Raw genomic sequence first — 23,038 nt, 5'->3', positions numbered from 1 at the left:
GTCAAATTAATTTATATTGAAATTTATGGCTTATTTTAACTGACATCATTGATTTTATTTAAATTCGATTTAAATATTTCCCGAAAAATTCAATTAGAATCGATGACAGGGGCGGCGGTATTCGCAGGTTCTCACGCTCCGGTCACACTGCCACTTTAGTTCTCATCGTCGCCGTCGTTTTTCCGAGTATTCCGAGATCCCGTTCCGTTTGTTAATTATTGTTTTTAATTCGACAAGGTGTGTTTTTTATTGAGCGAGCCCCAGCCCAGGATCGGCAGTTAGGGCGTGCGCGGTAGCCAATTCTTTATCGGGGCGGCTGAGAGTAGTGAATCAGAAGCGAAAAGCCGTGTGAAAAGATGTACGTGATGATTTTCCGCTCATATAGTGGATAAAGTAAAGGCGAGCCTACACACACCTGCGCATACATTTACGGCCCAAGATATATCCATAATTCGAGCGAAATTATAGTGACAAGGCGGCGTCCCAGAGTGTCTCTGTGTGTGTGTTAAGGTAAGTGGAAAACCAAAGCGAGAAATGCCAACATTAACGAGAGGCCGAGACATGGCGTTGAACCCTTTGCGCTTGGCTAATTATGCCCCATGCCCCATGCCGCATGCCCCGTGCCGCACGCCGCACATCCAGGCTTGGCCAAAGAAAATGTTTGGCTTTTGTGCGGGACCCCGCCCCCACTGCTAGGGCGATAGCATCTAGTTCAAGTACCGTTCCATTGTGCACTTTTGTTGGGCCCTCCTCTTTGTTGTCTGGTCCGCCTTTCTTACTTCTCACTTTGGCTGTGGCCTTGTGGCAGCCTCTAGCCCCCAGCCCGTGTCTCTTTGTCACTTAATTTGCACTTCCGCCTCCGTTGCGTTGCACTAACACTCTGCCCCATTTTCTTCATCTTCCGTTGCAGTTTCTTCGCGAACCACAATGTCGGCACGTTCCAGCGGCTCAGTGGCCGCTGTAGCCGCCGCCTCCTCCTCGGCATCCGGTGGGGGCGATGTGCCGCGTCCACCGCCCCGCAGGCGGGCCGCCTCGGTTGCAGGACAACAGCAGACGCGCATGGAATTTGGAAACGGACACACGCCACGTCGATCGCTGGCAGCGGTGGTAAGTGCAGCATAGGGTGGGGCATCTCTCATGAATTTCAGAAAATATAGCCATTATTCATATTTTTTGCCTCTCTCTAGATTGTAGATTGGGGAGAACAAGGGCTGGGAAAGTTGACTAGCACTCGTGCTGGGGGATTTTCGGTTGGCCTTATCAGCAGCTCCTCTGGCTTATTTTGTTTCTCTATTTTTACGATGTTTTCTCGGGTAATCTAATCGGAAACTTGCCAAACAGCTGGGTCGTGTAGATGGGCCCCAGAGATTCTCCCCCACTCGAGATCGGAATGTGATCCATCTGTTGCTCGCCTGATTCTTTCCATCTGGAAGGAAAAGAATTTTTTAATTATAATTACCTAATACCTTATATCTTGAACAAATTTGAGAGTTACATGGAAGAGGTGTCTTTTGAAAGAAAAAATATATTGAAACCCCTAAGATAAGATAGTTGACATTGGCACAGTTCCACCAATATCAGCAATCAGGTTATCAGTATCTGATAGTTATGATAGTTGTAGTATGTTACTAAAAAACTTGCACTTTTCCAGTTGGCAGCGAAAAGTGCCTGATAAGCAGTCGAGCCGAAAAAAAAGTGTTTGGCCCTCGTCTGGAATGTGGCTCGCCGACTGGCCGACTGGCCTGTGGAGTAAACAAATATCGAACGGAACTCATTTATTTATCTGAATTCGCCAAAAGAGGCGAACCAGAGCGGCACTTCAGCCGTCATCGGCATCTTCGACCCTATTTTAATTTATCAACACGACCATCTCGGTCTAAATGTGCGTAAATTGGCTTTCTTCACTTCACTTCACTTCAGTTCAGTTTATTCAATGAGCGGCGGCTGAATGTTGTTTGGCTAACTCATTTAGGCACTGCCAGAATTTGAGGAATTCCAGTGGAAAGTAAAGGGGATTGGCAGCTGATTTATCTTCATTAGAGCACTTGTGCCGGTTGGACAGCCCGCTAATTGAGCTCGCTATTCCGGCTTTTTTTAATCCACTTCGCACGTCACACGCCGGTCGATGACGTCCACTGTCCACTAGTTGGAGTGCCTGTCGAAGAAATACGTCACTCCTGGCTCCAGAATAGCTCCTAATGGCACGCTTATCAGTCAACAGTTGGCTATTTACAAGCGGTTAGCTCTATTTGCATCCATTGCGTCAGGCCCCTCCCTCCCGTCGGCGGCGGCGGCAGTCAAATGTCAATTATAATTGACGACACGCTACTTAGCTTCCGAATGGGGTGGCTGTTTTTAGCTTTAGCGGCAGAGATCCAAAATGCACTACCAGATACAAGATACTCATCCACTCACAGATACAGATACAGAGCAGCACACAAGCTGAGCCAATCAGCTGTTTTTTGTTTTGTTTTTCATTGGACACTTGTTCGCAACCACAGCTGTCTGAAGGGGGACAGAGATGGAGAGTGTGCTAGAGCTTTAGCCCCCATCTGATAGCTTTGGGCGGGGACAGTGTTGATAAGTTTGTAAAGTCAATGAGAAAATCTGGTATTTTTTAAAGGGTTCAATTTTATTTCACATATTGTTACATAGTTGCTAAGTTTTTAAGACAAATTTAGACTTATCTTATTGTAAAAAGTTAGAAAACCAATATTTATTTTCTAAAAACCTGGTTATTTGAAAAGTTGGTAACCTAAAGCTCTCCATTTTGCTTTTGTGACATTGACAACTTTGGCCACACTGCTGTTTGGGGGAGCTGCTTTCATTTTACCTTAGAACGCCAAAGCCCCAAATTCGAGCCGCGGCCGACAAGTGTTGCTGTTGCGCTCTCACTCGCACCCACACTCGCACACGCTCACGGCACCCATACTCGTTGCGAGGGCGAGCGAGAAGGAGTGAAATTTACGCAGAACATGTTTTCGCAATAGTGTCGGTGCTACCGTGTGTTTGTTATTGTTTCTATCGCTTAGGGCCGTTAATAAAAGATAAATAAGTGAATAATTGAATTATAAATATTAAGTAGTATAATACCTATACTCCAATCTCTCTCCCGCACACACACACTTCAAAATAAAAATAAATTTATTATGGTCTAATGCATCGTACCCCTGAAATGTGTTAATTATATAAATACAAAATAAATGTAAATATTTGTACGTATGTACATATGTATGTATGTACATAGATGTGGTCGTGAGCCAAGAATCAACGGATTCAGATCGAAAAGCCCATCCAATGGCGCTCTCTTTTCGCCTCTGGGCGCCCTATTAGTCATGCATGCCAAAAATGTTTAGTTTTCTGGTGGCCTGGCCCCCGCGAACCGCCAATGTGTGGCACATTAATGTGTGGATAGATGGGACGCCCCATAAGAAATCTGCCGCCAGTGTCAGTTCCAGTTCCTCCCCCAATCGAGTGACGTATTCGCAATAAACATAATACAAAAAAAAAAAAAATAAAGAAAAGAAACAATTGTTGTGAAACCTGTTCCCTTTGTCGCAATCTGCAGCTTGCAGCATAAACAAGCTCCAAAAATTTAAAAACAAAAAAAGTGAAATCCAAGAAACACAGAATTCCTCCCTCTGGGTCTGGGATAACTTGTTTGGTTCAGTTGAAACCGAAAAAATACGAATATTTCCATGTTTTAATTTATTTTATAGCTATTTATTTGAGAGGCGCGCTTGAAAAATTAACACAAACTGAAAATACGTCTCGCAATCGCCAGAAGGCGTAATATCAGTCCAAATCATAATCAAAAGTATCAAAATAAATCGAAATTAAGAAGCAAAATGGCCGAGTCAACAACCACATCGCCATCGGTGACGAGCGAAGATGGCCAGATCCATGGATACAATAACGCCGATGTAAGTAACTGCCCAGAGACGGGATGGAGCTGCTCAGCACCTGGGGTTCATATGCAAATGAGCCGCAGCAGTGTGTGTGTCAGTGTGTGGGGTTGTGCTCATTTTCTTAATCTGCTAATTGAGCCGCCTTTGAAGTGCCTCACGTGCCTCCCTTCGTCACCAATCGTATTCGTTTGTGGGGGTTTAAAAGTGATTTTTAGAGAAAAGACCAAGAAGTAGCAGTTTTGTGGCTTAAATTTATTATTTCTAAGTCTTAAAAAGCCTTACTTGTCTTTAAATCTCAAAAATAATTGTTTTTCTTTCTAAAAAAGGGTTTAAAAAAGTTTAAAAACAAAAAAGGCTTAAGAGTTCTATGAAAAAAGTTCATTGGCGGTTAAGTTTTATTCCCAGAATCAGGGCCGTCGAGAAGACATGTCGGGCCCCGGGGCATGGATTCCTCACGGGCCCTTTTTCGTTTTCGTCCCGCTGCCCCCCGGTCATTAGACCCCGCTGCCGGGCCCCTGTCCATTGCGGGCCCCGGGAAAATTACCCGGCTGACCCCCCCTCTCAACGGCCCTGCCCAGAATCAATTCATTATAAAAAATGTATATAATGCGGTTTAAAAATAATTTTTCTCATTTTCTTCATCTGCTAATTGAGCCGCCTTTGAAGTGCCTCACATGCCTCCCTTCGTCACCAATCGTATTGGTTTCAAAGGGATTATAGAGAAAATATGTAAAGCCTTTAGAGAAGTTGGTTTTCAGGCCAAGAAGTAGTAGTTTTCTGGCTAAAATGTATTATTTTTGAGCCTTAAAAAGCCTTACTTGTCTTTAAATCTTAAAAATAATTGTTTTTCTTTCTAAAAAAGGCTTCAAAAATGATTAAAAATGAATAAAAGCCTCAAGAGTTCTATGAAAAAAGTTCATTAGCGGTCAAGTTTTATTCTCAGAATCAATTAATTATAAAAAATGTATACAATGCGGTTTAAAAATAAATGTATCCTACTGATAACAATAGCCTTTCTCTCCCCAACGTCACAGATAGATAGATATATCTCTTTGTATCTTTTTTTTTTTTTTAATTTTTTATTGAATTTGAAGCAAACATGTGTCAATTTGTGTTATGAATTTGCATTGACCTTTGGGCATTGTGATAAGTAGAGAGGCGACAACCAATCAATTAGGTTAATGGCAGGCACTAAGCCCCCAACTAGTCTTGGGGGGCATGATTTTTCTCTCCAGCAGCAGTAGCAGCAGCAGAGCACCTTGTGCGCATTAAAATTACAATTGATATTCAGGCTTGTTTAACTTGGAGTTTAATCGTATTTTTATTATCTCCTCCCATCGCCCATTTAAGCCGTCTGTTTGAACAGCAGACGAAAAAAAAAAAGTTAAGAAAAGCAAAATGTGCTTCCGTCGCGACTCGCGAGTACCTTGACTTATTTTGGCTACCAAAAGGGGGGCTCTCTCTCTTTTTTTTTTTCTATAAAAGTGTCTGCTCCACACCCACAAACTGTGCTTATCAGCCACACAGTTGAATGATTACTCACATACGTGGTGTATATTTTTATAATTATTATTCATTCCCATGGCAGGGCCAATAAAATTGGAAGAAAACTACTCCAAGAATGACTCTAGAAGAGCCACATGTCACATGCTGCTATAATCGGGAGTTTATATTCCAAATAAATCGACTAAAATATCAATTTCTTATCAGTGGATAGTCTGATTATATATTCTGATTATTGGTAATAAACAAAATAAGAGCTTCAAGGCAAGAGTTAATACTTTTTTAACCTTAGACCTCACTCACAGAAGTTCCAATTTGGCCGAAAAATAAAAGAATCTGAAATGACTTTGCAGTTAATTGCAGGGGCGGATCATTATGTCAGACATCCCTTTTTAATTAGAGCTTTTCCCAGCGACCTCCCGGCGAAAGAAAACAAGCCTAAACCGCAAGAACTGTTTTTAAGCTAAATGTCCCTCCTAAGCCGAGATTTAATGTCTGAAAATCAATTTAATGCCAGCCACGGGTTGTGCGGGTCTCAGATGGGGGAACTGTGACAGCTGCCCGGTTCGGGTGGCCCAGGAATGGAAATTAAAGGGAAAACGAGTGGCCTTGGGGAGCAAGGACACTGGCATTTCGCCTGAAAGAAAGGGAGTTCTGACAAAATATGAAATTAAAACACTATTCTTTGGTTAGTAATGGCTTGAATTTGAATCTATTTCATCTGAGAGCAATATTGCGCATTAACTCTGCTCATTATGGCCAATAAAATAAGTGTCATATCCCCATTATAGTTATTGCTTAGCTGTTGGGTCGATCCACTGGCACATTTAATTATTGCACAAGTGGGAAAAGCCGCAACTATTTTAAAGAGAGACCCCGGGCGGTGAAAATCAATAGTACAAGTTCATGGAAAAAGGCGGAACTGTCAGTGGTGGTGGCACGGAATAAAATGAAAATAAAATCTAAAATGGAACAAAACACAGAGCAGAGCAGAGTGTGGTACACTACACACCATATATGTAAGGCAGACCCTGTCAGGGTCATGTGGCCGCCAAACAAGCCGCAACATGCGAGCCACTGATATCTGATACGCAAGTCGGGACATGGACGTGGATGTGGTTGGGGATGGGGATGTGGATGTGGATATGGATATGGCGCCCGTCTGGTCAGACACTCTGTGGGGGCTGTAGTTGGCCCTTCACTTTATAAACAATGTCGGCAAATTGAATATTTCATGGGAAAGCCTTTTAATGGACACAAGTGCTGGCTCTCAGCGCCCCGATGAAGATGAGTGGATAAAGTGGCTTTTGTTTAACTTTCAGGAATGCAGAAAACTTTGCTGCTTGACCGACACAAAAGTGGAGGTGCTACACAGGTGTTGCGTGCTTTATTTTTTGGCCAATGGAATGAGAAATGGGCTTGTAGTTCAGTTTATAGTTTAATAACTTTCAGGTTTAAACAAAAATGGAATTAGAGCTCCTTTCAGAACATCAATTTCTCGCCCAATTAACTTCATTTTCCCTTTTAAAGCCCAGAGACTCTAGCTGTGCACCGCAGAGGGAATTTGAAATGGTTGCAGCCAAAGGAGACGCCCCAAATTGTGTTTTTGCGTAGCATTTCCAGCCCCGAAAGCTGCAACTGCCAACTGCAAGCTCTCGGCCGCAACATGAAACAGACCACAAGGCCCAAAATGAATCACAGCACGCAGTTCGCAGCTCAAGTTTTGGGCCCCATTCTGTGCACTAGACAATTGCTTGATGGCTCTCTTGAACTTCCGTTGTACAGTGCCTCGGGGGTTAGAGGCCAGGACTTTAAGAGTCTATATATGTGTGTGGGTGTGTGTGTCAAGGTCCTGGAAATTATCTTGCCGCGAATGTATAATACAGATCCTTCAGAGAGCATTTATAATGAACCTGCACACGCAGATGGCGTCGTATGCGTAATCAGGGACATTAAGTATACGCCGCATGGGCCGCATCCGCTGCGCTTCTATATGACCCTTGCCATTGCTATGGCTTATTTACTTTCAATATAACGCCAGCGATGCGTGCCTAAGAGCGTCCACTCACTGCCTATGACAAGTGACAAGTATTTTGCTAATTTTCACCCCTTTTTCTCATTTCAGAACGACTCTGGAGACTCGTGTCACCTGCGTATCGTCGTCCTCAGTGGCCAGTCGCTGGCCAAGAAGGACATTTTCGGTGCCAGGTAAGTGAATTAGCCTAATTAGGCCAATTATAGATCTGGCTAACAGTTCCTCTTCTCCATTCCTTCTCCCAACAGCGACCCGTATGTCAGAATCGATTTGAACACAATCAATGGTGATATTAATATTGACTCTGTGTTGACGAAAACCAAAAAGAAGGTAAGTTCAGCCTAAGCTTCTGATGATACTGAGGCTAATGGAGTTTATCTTATCGATCTGAGAGTATTTGGTGGGGAAGTGGGGAATCGGCCTTGATTACACGATTAGAAAAGTAAACCACACACTATATCTACACAAAGGGTCTCTGACTGGGTGTCCAGAGTTTACTTTTATGACTAATTCATAGATATCTTCAGTTGAGAAACTATTAATAATATTATTCCTCCCACAGACTTTGAATCCAATTTGGAATGAGGAGTTTATATTCAGAGTAAGTTGAACCTTTAACCTCTTGATTTGTGGCGAAACTAAATGATTTTTAAACCACCAATTTTCCAGGTTAAGCCCTCTGAGCATAAGCTTGTCTTTCAAGTATTTGACGAGAATCGCCTGACACGCGACGACTTCCTGGGCATGGTCGAGCTGACCCTGGTTAACCTGCCCACCGAGCAGGAGGGTCGCACCATCGGCGAACAAAGCTACACTCTGCGCCCGCGCAGGTCAGTAGGGTAGGTTTATATCATTTGCTGTTTGATTTTGTTCCTTTTATTTCAGTTGATTTCCAACACACAACTACATAGCCATAAATCTAATTATGTTTGGTACAAAAATCAGCCCAAAAAATATGAATTTTGAAACAATTGTAAATCTTGCATCAGTCCTAACTCTTAGAGATTGTGTTTTAGTGGCGTCTTGTGTTCTCTTATTTATGTTTGTTATGTTTGCTTACCAACCTCACCTTGTTCTGTCCAGAATTGCAATTATAATTTGCAAACATTCCCAAAATTACACACTACTACTAGAATAGTCTTCTGTTTACACGGATTTTCAAAGCTTCAGGACAGCTAGAATTAAATTTATTTTTAAGCTGTTTTAAGGTCTCGAAACGCACTGTAATCACACTAGCGTAGTATCTGCATTTGTGTTTTTGCTTTCCGGTTGAGTTTATTTTTAGTTAACGCTTTGGTCTGACACTTTTTGTTTCTAAACCCTGTGCGTTTGTTGTGTGAGCTTGGCATTGGTGACGGTCTGGTCTGGTCTGGTCTAGTCTACCTGTAACTGCGCCCCTCTGTTTCTATAACCATTCTAACCGCTCTCTGCTCCTCCAACACACAGCGCCAAATCCCGCATCAAGGGCACCCTGCGGATCTATCACGCCTTCATCCGAGAGACCCGGGAACAGAGCGAACCCTCCAGCGGCAACAGCGATGGCGAGTGGGAGCACGTGGAGGCCAACTCGTCTGGCGAAACCTCCGCCCAGCCGGTGAGCTAACATTTAATTTCCTAATAAAAAATTTAATAAATAATGAAATGCATTCCACAGCATCCGTTCGCAAGTGGCGGTCATGATTCCCTGCCGGCTGGCTGGGAGGAGCGGCAGGATGCCAATGGACGCACTTACTATGTGAATCACACGGCAAGGACAACGCAGTGGGAGCGACCGACAGTGTAAGTGGATTGCATGGAATTCGGATATAAGTTATTGAGTTTATGACAAATATTAAATGGAAGAATGCCCTTTTTTGCAGTTTAAACAACACCAACCAGAACCACGCGGCAGACCAACTGGCCTCGGACTTCCAGAGACGTTTCCACATCAGTGTGGATGAAACGGAGTCGGGACGATCGGCGGTAAGTGAACGAGAGCCTCCCTAGCCCCCAATCGCTTTAATCCAACGTTTTTGGCCTTGATCAGTTGAAGAAGGGTAAACCATATCCGTAAACCGTATTTATTTAGACTGTTAACTATAATGCATGTGTGATGAGCAATTGACTTGATTTTCGTGCATGATATCTCTTAATTTTCCCCATCGACACACTGTCACACTCTCCACACTCTCAACACCCATTACATACACCTTACAATGCACACACACACACACACACACCGTACCGACTAACCCAATAACACTGAACCATAGAGGTCGAGGAATGCCGCCCAAATGGAGGCTTTGGCCAGCGACGAGAGCGGCAGCGAGGATGAGGAGGAGGATGTGGTGGATCTCCAGAATAATCAGGCCAATTGCCTGCACTGCGGCGAGGTTCATGAAGGGGATGACGAGGAGCCAGACGACGATGGTGATGATGATGATGAGGAGGATGTGGTGGAGGTGGACAGTGTGGAGCTCCAGCCTCCGAATCCCGATGCTCCCGCGCAAACTTGTGATATACTCGATAGGAACTTGTACCTGAACCGCATATTTGTAAAGAAATCATTTCTTCTCTTCTACTTTTAAGAGTATCGCTAGTTCTTAGGGAATCTTATTATTTCTCTTTTCATTTTTATGGAGAATCATGTGTACATATTTGTTGGAAAAGATAGTTAGGCTTCACACCCTCCCATTTACTAATAAGCCCTCACCCATGTGTATATAGGACACCATCAGTCGTAGTAGTCTAGAGGACAATAACAATGCCACAACACCGACACCCACACCAGCAGCCACCACACCCACAGACAACAATCCAACAGGAACAATCTCAGAACCCATAACACCGACACCACCGGCAGACTTCCATGGAATCCCCCTCGACCTCATCAATTCCAATGGTGGCCCAGAGCCAGAACCAGATCCCGATCCAGCTGTGGACAATGCCAGGTTAATATTTGTTTAGTGGTCCATGTGTAGCTCCCAGTTCCTGCTCCCGATCCCTCCTGGCCTTCTGTCTGTGTTGTCTGAGCCCCAGTCCTTACACCAATTGATTGTACTTCTCGGCGGGGCATTCGCGTGCTCTCCAACCACCTCTCTAATGCTCTGTCTCTTCTGACCACTCAGTTTTGTTTACAATTCTCTGCGACATCGTGTCGCCGTTAGGCAGCCCGAAATCTCAGCGACCAGCCTGCAGAACGATCTCCGGCCGGTGCGCCTGGCGCCCGGCGTTCCAGACATAGCCCTGACCAACGTGTTGATGCGACGAGCGGCGGGCAACATGACGGGAAGACAGCAGCAGCGACGACGACAGCAGATGCACCAGCACATCCAGCAGCATCAGCAGCGACAGCAGCAGCAGCAGCAGGCTAGAATATTGGTTAGCTATCCTCCAGAACACTCGCATCCCGCATCCAGTTCAAGACACCATCCATCACCACACTATCACTGTTCATTTCACTTGTAGCTCGATGTTGATCATCGCCAGCAGCAGCAGCAGCGGCAGGAGATGCAGCCACCACTGCGGAGACACCAGCAGCTGCAGCTGCACCTGTATCTGCAACATCAACAATTGGTCAGCACGTGTTCATCCTGTAGCTTAACCCACTGATTGTCCTTGTTCGAGTTGTTATCCTGGTAGCGTTGCTTGATCATCTCCTGGAAAATATTATCCGAATGGATAATCCTATTCACTGACTCATGAGTGCTAACTACAGTCGATAATATTTTCCATTTGATCATTCGAGAAGAGTTTGTCGACAACCGTTCCCAGTATTTTCATTCTGTTTGAAAGTTCGTTAGATCGTAAGAGTTATTGGCGCCGTAAAACCTGTCAGTCTTAGAAAATCTCACACTTTTGTTTATCCACACAATGTGTGGATGTGGGTGGGGCATGGGTTTGGCATAGCTCCACGGGTAAGCGAACCACCATTCCGCCGACTGATCCTCCGCATCCGCACTGTGTCTCCCTCCTCCATGTTGCATGTCGAGTTGCTTGTTTATTGCAGATTCTTGTATACTTTAGTTTGCTTCTAATAATTTTTAATATTTGTGTGCTTCTTATATCGTATTTGCATGTGGCTTGTTTTGTGTTTTCTGACAACCTTCTGCAATATGAATTGAAAAATTATTTTTAATTTGGTCAACACTCTTTTTCTGTTTCTTCCAAAACGAACAAATATTTACACGCAATGCTATGCATCCACATATATATATATTTACGAATCAAATAATCCATCAACCAACGCCTAGAATGAAGACACCGATCACACAGACAGCCACAATCCCTCCGAGATCTCAGCTCCGTCCACCCGACGCAATTCCGAGGAAGACAACGCGGCTGTGCCTCCCATGGAACAAGTAATGTTATCTCCTGTTATATCCTAGAATATCTGCATGTGGCTAATGTCCTTGCGTCCAATGGTAATGGCTAATGTCTCATCCAAATCCTTGTCTTTCAGACCGCTGCCGGCGAGGAAGAGGCACTGCCGCCCCGCTGGTCCATGCAGGTGGCTCCCAATGGCCGGACATTCTTCATCGATCATGCTGCCCGTCGTACCACCTGGATAGATCCCCGGAACGGACGGGCCAGCCCAATGCCAAACCAGACCAGACGCGTAGAAGATGATCTAGGACCTTTGCCCGAGGGCTGGGAGGAGCGGGTGCACACCGATGGACGTGTATTCTACATAGATCATAGTAAGTAGTGATGGATTAAGACTTATGGAGTGTTCTCATTGAACCATTCTGTTTCAGACACACGCACCACTCAGTGGGAGGACCCACGCCTCTCCAATCCAAATATTGCTGGCCAGGCGGTGCCCTATTCCAGAGACTACAAGCAGAAATACGAGTATTTCAAGAGTCATATTAGAAAGCCTGTAAGGAAGTCTGCTATATTTTTTAAGATTCAATTAAAGACCACCCCCCTTTCTAGACCAACGTACCAAATAAATTTGAAATACGTATCCGCCGTACATCAATCCTGGAGGATTCCTACCGAATCATTAGTTCGGTGACAAAGACCGATTTGCTAAAGACTAAATTATGGGTAGAGTTTGAGGGAGAGACTGGATTAGGTGAGTAACTCTACTGGAACACTAAACTCTATGTCATTTAATGATATAATTGTATTATAGATTATGGTGGCCTTGCTAGGGAGTGGTTCTATTTGCTGTCGAAGGAAATGTTCAATCCGTACTACGGTCTCTTCGAGTACTCCGCCATGGATAACTACACTCTGCAGATCAACAACGGCAGTGGCTTGTGCAATGAGGAGCATTTAAGTTACTTCAAGTGAGAGTTCTTTAGTCTTCATAGTCAATAAGAGTTAATAAAATATTTTTTAAACCTTAGATTCATTGGACGCATTGCCGGTATGGCTGTGTACCATGGCAAGCTGCTAGATGCCTTCTTCATTCGTCCATTCTACAAGATGATGCTGCAAAAGCCCATCGACCTGAAGGACATGGAGTCCGTGGACACCGAGTACTACAACTCATTGATGTGGATTAAGGAGAACGATCCCCGAATCCTGGAGCTTACCTTCTGCCTGGACGAGGACGTGTTTGGCCAGAAGAGTCAGCATGAACTGAAGCCGGGAGGCGCCAACATCGATGTTACCAATGAGAACAAGGACGAATACATCAAGTGAGTGAGATAGAATAATAAAAAATTCCTAAAACCCTCTTAACTTATGACTCCCAACAGACTCGTTATCGAATGGCGTTTCGTGGCGCGCGTCAAGGAGCAGATGTCCGTGTTCCTGGACGGCTTTGGCTCGATCATCCCCCTGAATCTGATCAAGATCTTCGACGAGCACGAGCTGGAGCTGCTGATGTGCGGCATTCAGAACATCGATGTGCGGGACTGGCGCGAGAACACGCTCTACAAGGGCGACTACCACATGAACCACATCATCATCCAGTGGTTCTGGCGAGCAGTGCTCTCCTTTTCGAACGAAATGCGTTCGCGACTGCTGCAGTTTGTCACCGGAACGTCGCGAGTGCCCATGAATGGTTTCAAGGAGCTGTACGGTTCCAATGGCCCCCAAATGTTCACCATCGAGAAGTGGGGCACACCCAACAACTATCCAAGGGCGCACACCTGGTAGGGAACTAGTTTGCTAGAGTTACTAGAGCGTATGCTAATACTTTATTTCTTTTGCAGCTTTAATCGCTTGGACTTGCCGCCCTACGAGGGCTACCTGCAGCTGAAGGACAAGCTCATCAAGGCCATTGAGGGCAGCCAAGGGTTCGCTGGTGTTGATTAATAACACCGGCACCGGGAGCGACAATACGGGCGACAATGAATGGCTTTGGCTCGTTGTGCAGCAGCAATTTCTGCAGCACCAGCAAGAGGAGCAGCAACAGCAACAGCAACAACAACAACAGCAACAACAACAACGACTCCAAACATCACAACAACGACAATTTCAGCAGCAGCCACGAAATGAACAGCATCGGATGAACCGCAATTTCATTTCAACCACTTGGAACAGCACCGCCAGCCAATCGTGTACTTATTTGTTCGTTTGCTTTTGTATTATAATCATTTTTGCTAGTTTAGTGTTATTTCGTATGTATTTTAACTAGGCGCCAAACAAAACTCAAACACAACATACACACAACAAACACAACATACACCAAGTAAACGCATCGAAAAACTGAAAAAAAAGAAATCTGAAACGGATAAAAATGAGATAAAATCCAAATATCTAATGCTGCGCATGGTGAACCACAAGAACCTAACAAAGAGTCCAAATTATATATAAATATATTTATTACTACATTGCCGACAATTGTAAAAAGTTGAAAACGTTTTACAAACTAAGTGAGAGAAACCCTAACTAACTATTAAATCTATAGAGTCAACAACAAAAAAAAAAAATATATATATATCTTTTATCTATATGCAGAGAACCTTTTTATAATTGTTATTTTTATGCGCTATTCCTCTAAACGTGCCCCGCCTCCTCCAATACCTAAGAAGGGCGGGAGAACAAAAATTTGATATCTAAAAAAAAATATAAATGCAAGTTAATATTTGTAAAATCTGATAAACGGATATTTTTAAAGAAAAATTAAATTTTTTATTCTGTGTAATTGTATGTGTATTCAAAATAATTATAATGTTAGTCCATAAAAGTCGCTCTTTACTATTTAATAAAAAGACAAAAAACAATTAAATTAATTATGAAAATGGAATGAAATCAAAAAGAAACTAAATCGAAAAATGATTGAAATTAATGTATATTGTATAAATGTTAATTATATACACCCACACACATTCCAAATGTTTATGGCGAAAGAGTAACTCTGCAAATTGGAGGCCTAAATAATAATATGATTATTGATCTGTAGGAAGTCTATCTAAATTAAATTTTAAAGTCAGATTGCGAAGACTGGAACGTCTGTTTCAAGGTCAGAGAGCGACTTGAAGAGTAATGATTACCAATAAAGAAGGTTACGTTTTAAGTGATTTAAACTAATAGTCGTCTTCTCTTCTATGGCTAGGGTTGTTTATTTTTTATCTCGAAATTATTCAAGATTAGAAACTGGTGTTTCTAAAACTTCATTTTTGTTTCCTTTTGTTTTAAAGTCCACTTCCAAGGCATTAATAAGGATCAACAATGTTTATACTTCTTAGGGTCTTAAAAATTGGGTACCGCTATGAAATGTAGTTTCCGGAATGATCCTCTTTATTCCATAATGGTCTAACTACAAATAAGTACAACCTTAAGATACTTCCGGCTCGAAGGATACATCATAGAAGGCAGAGTTGCTGTCCCGATGATTTGCTGGCACAGAAATAAAGGCGATGAGGCGATGATGAATCCTCGATCGGATGGGCGACGACCATGCGGCAATTGTGTGTATCCTCGCATCCGGATAATTCGTCAGTACGGTCTCCTGGGACAGCAGATGAATCCTGTTCACCTGCGGGAATATAAACCATTAAAACTCAACGTAATATTGGTTTTCCAACTTTCGGATTGTTACTTACCCGAAAATGGAACGTTATCACCTTGGGCCATATCCTCTCAGTCGCCTCCATCTTATCGCCAGCCTTTCGCGAGATCACATCAGTCCCAGTGATCTTTCGGTGCCACCTTGGTCACTTTTTTTACTTCTGCGCAAATCCGCCGGAATTGATGCCTCAGTGTCCCTTCCAAGGTCCTACTTCAGTTGCTAGATCATCTTTAGGGCAATCTTCATGTCATTTCCTCCAGTTCCTACCTTTTTGCTTCATAGTTACTTCGTTTCCGAATCGGATGCGAAATAGTTAAGATATCCACCATAAACTCAGAGGAAAGCGTGGATCTCACTTTTCCAAGGGGTACCATCGTGATTTTGGCCAAAAATGGGGCCAAAATTTAAAATTAAGAATTTCGGGGATCCTTTGATGCAGATCCACGGGGATTAGTTCCCTGATTCATAAATGATACCCCGTTTCCGAATCGGATGCGAAATAGTTAAGATATCCGCCAAAAACTGAGAGGAAAGCGTTGATCGCACTTTTCCAAGGGGTACCATCGTGATTTTGGCCAAAAATGGGGCCAAAATTTAAAATTAAGAATTTCGGGGATCCTTTGACGCAGATCCACGGGGATTAGTTCCCTGATTCATAAATGGTACCCCGTGTCCGAATCGGATGCGAAATAGTTAAGATATCCGCCAAAAACTGAGAGGAAAGCGTTGATCGCACTTTTCCAAGGGGTACCATCGTGATTTTGGCCAAAAATGGGGCCAAAATTTAAAATTAAGAATTGCAAGGTTTTCTTTGATGCAGATCCACGGGGATTAGTTCCCTGATTCATAAATGGTACCCCGTTTCCGAATCGGATGCGAAATAGTTAAGATATCCGCCAAATAGTTTGAGAAAAGCTATGCCAATCGGAGGAACAATTATCGTAAGAGTCTTTTGTTTTTAAGCCCTCTGCTTTTCGAAAGTTAGTTTCTACTCTTGATAAAAGCTTCCGCCTCCTGGATGAGCTGGGACATCAGATCCATGATCTTCTTGCGCAGCTGCTTGAAGACGTTGCTCTGTTCCTGCTTCCACGACTTGCTTTCCTGTAAGAGCCTAGAAAGAAAGATATATAATATTAGAAGGGAATCGGCAGAAGAACAGGACTTACTTCATCAGAACACCGCATTTGCGAACCTTGGAATCTTAGCGCGTAAAGCCCCCACTATGACCACGTCGAGGAGACCGCGTCGCTGCGTTGTATCGTTCTGGGTCCACATCGTTTGGACGTGCAAATTCACAGGAAGAAACTCCAGGGCCTCCTCCGCCTTGGCCGTCGATCTCTTGAAAGAGACCCTGTCGCGGGCCAGTTGCTGGATGTTGTGTTCTGTGGCCTGCGAGTAGTCCTCCAGCAGGCGGAGTAAGTGGCTCCTCCAGCAGGTTCATTTGGCGCCAGCGCCACTCAGATCGCCCATTAAAATAAAAAAAAAAATTTTTTTTTTAATTTTTCCCCATTTTTTGCGCCGCCTTATATAGGCTCGACCAGAACCGGTTGCGAATTGTAACAAAACCAACTTTTTTTTCTTAATTTTTCAATATTCATTTAATTATTTATTTTCAGTTATTTAGATGCCAGTGTGTTCCTTGATCCATCCGCTGTAGTTGGACACACGGGTGAACACAGCAGGGTAGCCCTTCTCGCAACCGGCAGAAGATCCAAAAGAGGTCAGACCAATCTGGACCTTGTCGGAGGCCAGCACCAATGGGCCACCGGAGTCGCCGTTGCAGGTAGATACTCCAGCGGGGGTAGAGACGCAGACGTTAGTGTCCCGGATGGTGGAGGAGTAAGTTCTCTTGCATACGTCGTTGGAGATGACCTTCATGTGGGCATACTGCAGGTGGGCGGCAACGCCGCTGGCGGTATCAGAGGTGCGGCCCCAGCCGGAGGCGATCACCTCATCACCATCGTAGGAGGCATCGCTCCTGGACAGCTCAACGTTGTGGATGGCGGCGCTGTAGTCCACGTGCGGGATGCGGATCAGAGAGATGTCGTTGCGCAGAGTGCGGCTGTTCCAGTCGGCGTGGATGATGATGTCCTTCTTGGCAACATGGTGCTTGACCTTGGGGCTGTCGCGGATGGTGCTGCCCAGGTAAACCTCGACGGAGTCAACACTATAAAATAGAAGTGAAAATGTCAGAAAGAGACACCGTTTCCAGGGTCTGCCTAGAAGGCTCTTACCCATCAGTGCAGTGAGCGGCGGTCAGAACCCACTCGTGTCCGATCAGAGAACCTCCGCACCAGGCCGAGGAGGAACCGATCTTCAGGGAAAGTCCCACCTGGTAGGGGAACTGATCTTCGCGGGCATCCTCGCCGCGGGTGATGCGACCATCAAGTCCGGAGCGCAGGGCCGATCCGGAGGCGTAGGCCAGAGCCAGGGCAAAAACAATGAGTACCTTCATGTTGGGGCTACTTTAGAAAAGTATGTCCGTCTCCTGGTCATCCCGCTGCTTTTATACACACGTCAGCCCCATACGATTGACGTTCCAATCGCTATCTCTGATCTTCGGCCACCATTTCAAGTGGTCAGATGTGCGTCTCTATCATCGCCTCCTTTTGTAATGTTTGGCTATCGGCACGGGCCACTGGGGAGATATGGATGTTGATCTCTGCCGTTCATTCAGACTTGTTGAAATTGTTAAGATACGGCTCGTGATTCGGCAAATATTAAACTGCCCACAAGATAGTCTAACTGGAAATCAATAACAATTAGGGGGGACTTTTTTTCCTCTGGGCTTGTATAATCTAGTCGCGTAATTTTTTTTTACCATGAATTGCAAAAAAAAAAAACTTGAGCCTCTCAAAATTAATCGGTTTTAGACAAGAAATATATTAAATTGTTTAGAGACTTCTGATAAGTTTAGACTCCAAAGTTTAGGGTTTTCGAATTTCCATTAAATGGAATTTTTTCAATAGGTATAATTATTATGAAATTAATTCAAATAGTTTAAAGTTAAATTATATTTTATATTAACTATTTAACTTCTTGTGCAACATTGTTAAATTAAAATTTAGATTGCATGTAGATATTACCAGATAAATTACAAACTATTTTTTTATTTTTAATTATATATGTTTAGTTAATATTTAATAGTTTTATTAGAAATATATTTAGTAACATAATAATATCCATAAAAAAGTTATATGTAATTTAAGAAATAAAACTGAAATAAATATTTAGTCAGCACTGAAAAGTATGCTATGATCTCATGAAGACCCAAAATATCCAGGGAATCTGAATCAATGAAAAGAGGTGGTGTTATCTCTTTAGAAATTGCGTCGTTGTTTGAAGTATTGCTTCTACTACTCCACGCCCTCCAATTAATACACAGACAAACTATATTTAAAATGCTCAACATTTAATTCAATTGTGTTTTCAGTGCCCAGCACTGATTGATTCGAGGGTCCTCGAGGGCCACTCTACGGGTAGACAACCCCGCTCACCTCCTGGATCCAATCCAAATAGGAAGTCACACGTGTGAAAACAGCCGGATAGCCCTTAGTACATCCCGTCTTCTTTCCGTAGGAAGTGATTCCGATAAGTATGTCAGTATTCTGTGCAGGATCGCGGTAAACCAGAGGGCCGCCAGAGTCACCGGTACAGGTGGATCGTCCGCCAGTGGTGTCCATGCAAATATTGGTGGCTTTAATGTTCGGGTAGGAATAACGACAGTCCTCGTTAGACTCTACGTAGCTAACCACATAGCGAAGGTTTTCGGATATGGCAGTGGAATCTGTAAAAATAAAATTTAATTCTATCAAAATATAGTTAAAAGTATAGTTCTCAATTCTTTTTAAGTGCGATCTGATAGTGTGTCCTTGTATCTCCAGGATCACTGGTGAACGGTATAAATACGCAATACTACGAAGTATCTATCTGTATTGTATCTATTTCCTTGTGAAACTTGTTTAACAATTTTTATTCTCACCATCGTTTGTGCGACCCCAACCGGAGGTCGTAGCTGGAATATAGTCATAGCTGGTTTTTGTGGAAGCTAGTCCCGGCAACCTTATGGAATTTATGGAGCTACTGAAAATCGCTTCCTCGGGTAGACGGATCAGGGCAATATCGTTTTCATAGGTCTTGGAGTTCCAATCGGCGTGGAGGTGAACTTTCGGAGAGGAGGATCGAATTAGCTGGCGAGGAGACAGTCGTTGCTCTCCCCCCAAGTAGAATGTGATGGACACGGCACTATTGTTAAATACAAATAAATGTTTAATAAATTATTAAAATCATAAAGTAAGATAAACAATCATAGTTACTTTTCCACACAGTGTGCTGCCGTGAGGAGATACCATTCGGAGATCAAACTGGCTCCACACCAACAAAACATTTCTCTCGGCTCCTCAATGCTTAGACCCACTTGATATGGAAACTGATTCAAAGCAGCTAGATCCCCGCCAGAAATCCGGCCGTGACTCATGTCCAGGCAGTGGAGACATCTACCCTGGAGAACCACCAGCACCGAAACTAAAACCAAAATAATTTGCATGGTCTTCCAAGTCCACTTACTGAGCTACTGACGTATTCCACGCACCTGAATGTGGGGTTTGTGGGCCACTCCATGGATTATCTCCCATTGCAGTCGTACGAACACTCGATTACGATTTATCATTTGAGTCTCATCTGAACGCCATTTGATTACCGAAATAATTCAGAATACATGTGTTTTGCTTTAATTTTTTTCACGGGACTTTGATAAGAATTCACTTCAATGAAATGGGAGTATTCCGAGTTACAGAATCTCCTACAACTAAATGTTAAATAGTAGTTGACTAATTTTTAAGCTACAATCTTGTAATTGATTGATAGTGATGTCTATCTAAGTACGTTCAAAGTGCGTTATTATTTTGATAAGATATTTTTTCAAGTATTGGCACCACGGGGAAGGTAGAGAAAATCCCACCCATTTTTTAATTCTAATATATATCTATCAATATAGTTATTTCTTATCATAACGCCCATAAATTTGTTTAAATTCCAATTAAAATACCCATCTTAAAAGCAATAATTCTAAAGGCTAACTTCTACTTGAGTAATTATTGTTTTTATTGAATAACTATAATCAGGCTATAATTTTTTGTAAAAATAAAAAATATAACAAAGTTTAAGGATGATTCATAACAAATGAAGTGTTTTTGGCTGTGTTTGAAAAACTAATCCCACTATTAAACTATCTTGGGACTCTCCAACTTTAAGGGTATTATTTTCTTTATCTTCAAGAACACCTATCTGGAATGCAAGGCTTACCTATAAAGGCAATGCACTGATTTTCATTCCAAACCATTTGAAAAACTAATGTTTACGATGAAGTTGCTGCTTTTTATCCTTTGGATCGCCTTCTGCTCGGCAATTCCTTTCTGGAACACCTCGGAAGTGCAGCCTTTTATCACAAACGGAGAAATGGCCGAGGTGGGACAGTTCCCCTACCAGGCTGGCATAAACGTGTCCTTTGGGGATCTGGGCTGGACCTGGTGCGGTGGGACCTTGATTTCACACTATTGGGTCATCACGGCTGCCCATTGCATGGACGGAGCTGAGTCTGCGACCGTTTATTTGGGAGCCACCAACATTCAGGACGAAGATGAGCCCGGGCAAAAGCGCTTCGTGGTGGACAAATCAAGGATAATTGTCCACTCGAGCTACTTGGCCAGCACAACTGCCAATGACATCTCCCTCATCCGTCTGCCCAGATTTGTAATTTTCACGGATCGCATTCGGCCAGCCAGTCTGCCACGTCGCGTCAACGGATCCTTCCCCACATATGAGTCCCTCAAGGCCATTGCCTCCGGCTGGGGACGGGATAGTGATGCCTCAGAAACAGTGTCTCCGGTTTTGAAGTATGTAGAGATGCCTATAATGCCACAGGCCGTGTGCCGGATGTACTGGAGTGGCGCGGTCTCCGAGAAGATGATCTGCATGAGTACTACTAGCGGCAAGTCCACCTGCCATGGCGACTCCGGTGGTCCTCTAGTCTACAGGAATGGAAACTCCACCTACTTGATAGGAGCCACTTCCTTTGGCAGCAGCATGGGCTGTCAAGTGGGTTTTCCAGCAGTCTTTACCCGCATTAGCAGCTATTTGGAGTGGATTCTGGATCATGTGATTGTCTCATCAAAACCTATAAATTTTCTATAAATAGATTATCATTAGAAATAATTTTTTTTATATTAATAAAATTAAGAAGGAAAATAAAAACCTTTTAAAATTAAATATGCACCCATTATTTTTAAGGAACTTTTCATATATTAGCTTATACTTATTCGATTAACGAATGCTATACCTTCCTGATATCAGCTTTGAACTATCATATGGAGAATTAATCCTTGATTACCTCATAAATCCTTCTTACCTCAGATCTAGAATATCTGATCTAAAAGACAAAGAACTACTTGATTTTTTTGTCAAATTTGCTAAATGAAATGGAAAAATTGAACAAAATTTAGGTATGGAGCGTTTGTGTCCCTATACCGCCCGATCGGAGATCTGTATATCTGCATCCCTTGTATTTACGTGGTGCTTTGTCTCCGCGATTGTGGTTGGCGTGGAATGTAAATATAATATTCTTAACTTTCTCATCAAGAAGCCTTAAAAAAGACCCTGCCATGCCATAGTGAAGCCTAGTCTCTATAATAAAATATTTATTTGGGTTATGACGTACGGCACTATAACGAGTATTATCCTACTGGTCGGTGCTATTATGGTACACATCGCATGCTGTCTTTTTCTCAGATTTATTTTAATTGAATGCATGATTTTTAGAGGAACCATATCGTCCTGTACGTATGGCTTTTCCTGTTCGGCCTCCTCATTATCCTAAGCTACTCCATATCGGGCTTCATGCTGAAGGAGAACTGGAGCGGACATGACCAAAATCCAAAGTGGAACGAAATCCTGAAAATGATCGTGCATGTTGGGGCACTCATTTTCCTTCTCGGTAAGCGATTAATATCCTAATATCATAAATTTATTAAATCTTAACTGATTCTTCCAGTTTTCTGCATCCATCTCATGTTTGTGACCTATTTCTATGCCAGGTACCAAAAAACTGGCGAAGGTCCTGACTCTTGTTCCTTGTGTCCTCCATTTTTAAATTAATGTCCCAAACTTTTCAAACTTTTCTCGGTTTTTGGATAAAAATCATCAAGCTTTGTGATTCAAAGATTTAACAGTCATTAGTAGACTGCTTAGAATCATAATGAATAACAAACTTTACCTAAAATCTGTCTTAGTAATCACAGTGACTAAATTTTGACGACTTCAAGTGTATTTTCCAATTATCTGTAATGTTTTAAGCGCTTTTTTTGTAATATAATTTGATAGGAATTTTCATGACTGTATTTCAAAAATATTTAAATATTTTGTGGCAATGTTCCTGTTCTTAGACCTAATAATTATAAGAAACTCTATAGTTTTAGGTAATATAATACCCGATACTTTTAAGATTTTATCGTTATCCACTATATAGATATATAATCTTATATTCTTTGTACCCTCATTTCCCCATTAATAAAAACACAAACATTATTTAATTTTTCCAGATTTTTTTGTTGTTTATTTTTTGTCATTTTTATTGATTTTTTGTTT

General features: G+C 42.8%; 4 protein-coding genes across 16 annotated transcripts; 2 read left to right on the top strand and 2 right to left on the bottom strand.

The window, feature by feature from the left end:
- Positions 1–39: 39 nt before the first annotated feature.
- On the top strand, positions 40–14,916 carry LOC6493408 (E3 ubiquitin-protein ligase Nedd-4). 11 transcript variants are annotated; one of them, XM_032454415.2, is made up of 20 exons: positions 40–510; positions 911–1,107; positions 7,537–7,619; positions 7,695–7,776; positions 8,009–8,047; positions 8,116–8,276; positions 8,893–9,040; positions 9,101–9,225; positions 9,306–9,408; positions 10,153–10,376; positions 10,554–10,806; positions 10,894–11,001; positions 11,679–11,786; positions 11,888–12,125; positions 12,183–12,307; positions 12,364–12,505; positions 12,566–12,722; positions 12,783–13,076; positions 13,137–13,535; positions 13,596–14,916. In XM_032454415.2, exons 2-20 carry the CDS (start codon positions 928–930, stop codon positions 13,696–13,698), a joined length of 3,072 nt encoding a protein of 1,023 aa, XP_032310306.1. In that variant the 5' UTR covers positions 40–510; positions 911–927; the 3' UTR covers positions 13,699–14,916. The 11 variants fall into 11 exon arrangements, with proteins under 11 accessions (XP_032310306.1, XP_032310307.1, XP_032310305.1 ...); XM_032454416.2 differs by having other exon boundaries at positions 8,116–8,285; positions 10,593–10,806; XM_032454414.2 differs by having other exon boundaries at positions 8,116–8,285.
- Positions 14,917–16,976: 2,060 nt separating this feature from the next.
- LOC6506540 (serine protease 1) lies at positions 16,977–17,888 on the bottom strand. Its single transcript, XM_001957652.4, has 2 exons — positions 17,632–17,888; positions 16,977–17,564 (listed from the first exon to the last, which is right to left on the bottom strand). Exons 1-2 carry the CDS (start codon positions 17,850–17,852, stop codon positions 17,018–17,020), a joined length of 768 nt encoding a protein of 255 aa, XP_001957688.2. The 5' UTR covers positions 17,853–17,888; the 3' UTR covers positions 16,977–17,017.
- A 901-nt stretch (positions 17,889–18,789) lies between these two features.
- LOC6506539 (brachyurin) lies at positions 18,790–20,276 on the bottom strand. Its single transcript, XM_001957653.4, has 3 exons — positions 19,714–20,276; positions 19,380–19,642; positions 18,790–19,184 (listed from the first exon to the last, which is right to left on the bottom strand). The coding sequence occupies exons 1-3, from the start codon at positions 19,941–19,943 to the stop codon at positions 18,871–18,873; spliced, it is 807 nt and encodes a 268-aa protein (XP_001957689.3). The 5' UTR covers positions 19,944–20,276; the 3' UTR covers positions 18,790–18,870.
- Positions 20,277–20,740: 464 nt separating this feature from the next.
- LOC26514455 (brachyurin) lies at positions 20,741–22,791 on the top strand. Of its 3 annotated transcripts, none has more exons than XM_044714551.1 (4): positions 20,741–22,002; positions 22,066–22,154; positions 22,214–22,388; positions 22,446–22,791. In XM_044714551.1, exon 1 carries the CDS (start codon positions 20,750–20,752, stop codon positions 21,587–21,589), a length of 840 nt encoding a protein of 279 aa, XP_044570486.1. In that variant the 5' UTR covers positions 20,741–20,749; the 3' UTR covers positions 21,590–22,002; positions 22,066–22,154; positions 22,214–22,388; positions 22,446–22,791. The 3 variants fall into 3 exon arrangements, with proteins under 3 accessions (XP_044570486.1, XP_044570485.1, XP_014765623.1); XM_014910137.3 differs by having other exon boundaries at positions 21,815–22,002; XM_044714550.1 differs by having other exon boundaries at positions 20,741–22,154.
- The last annotated feature ends 247 nt before the right edge of the window (positions 22,792–23,038 follow it).

The sequence above is a fragment of the Drosophila ananassae genome, chromosome 2R (genome assembly GCF_017639315.1).
Source record: "Drosophila ananassae strain 14024-0371.13 chromosome 2R, ASM1763931v2, whole genome shotgun sequence".
Lineage (NCBI taxonomy): Eukaryota > Metazoa > Arthropoda > Insecta > Diptera > Drosophilidae > Drosophila > Drosophila ananassae.
The sequence above is the reverse complement of the archived record's forward strand: the minus strand, read 5'-3'. Positions and strand labels throughout refer to the sequence as shown.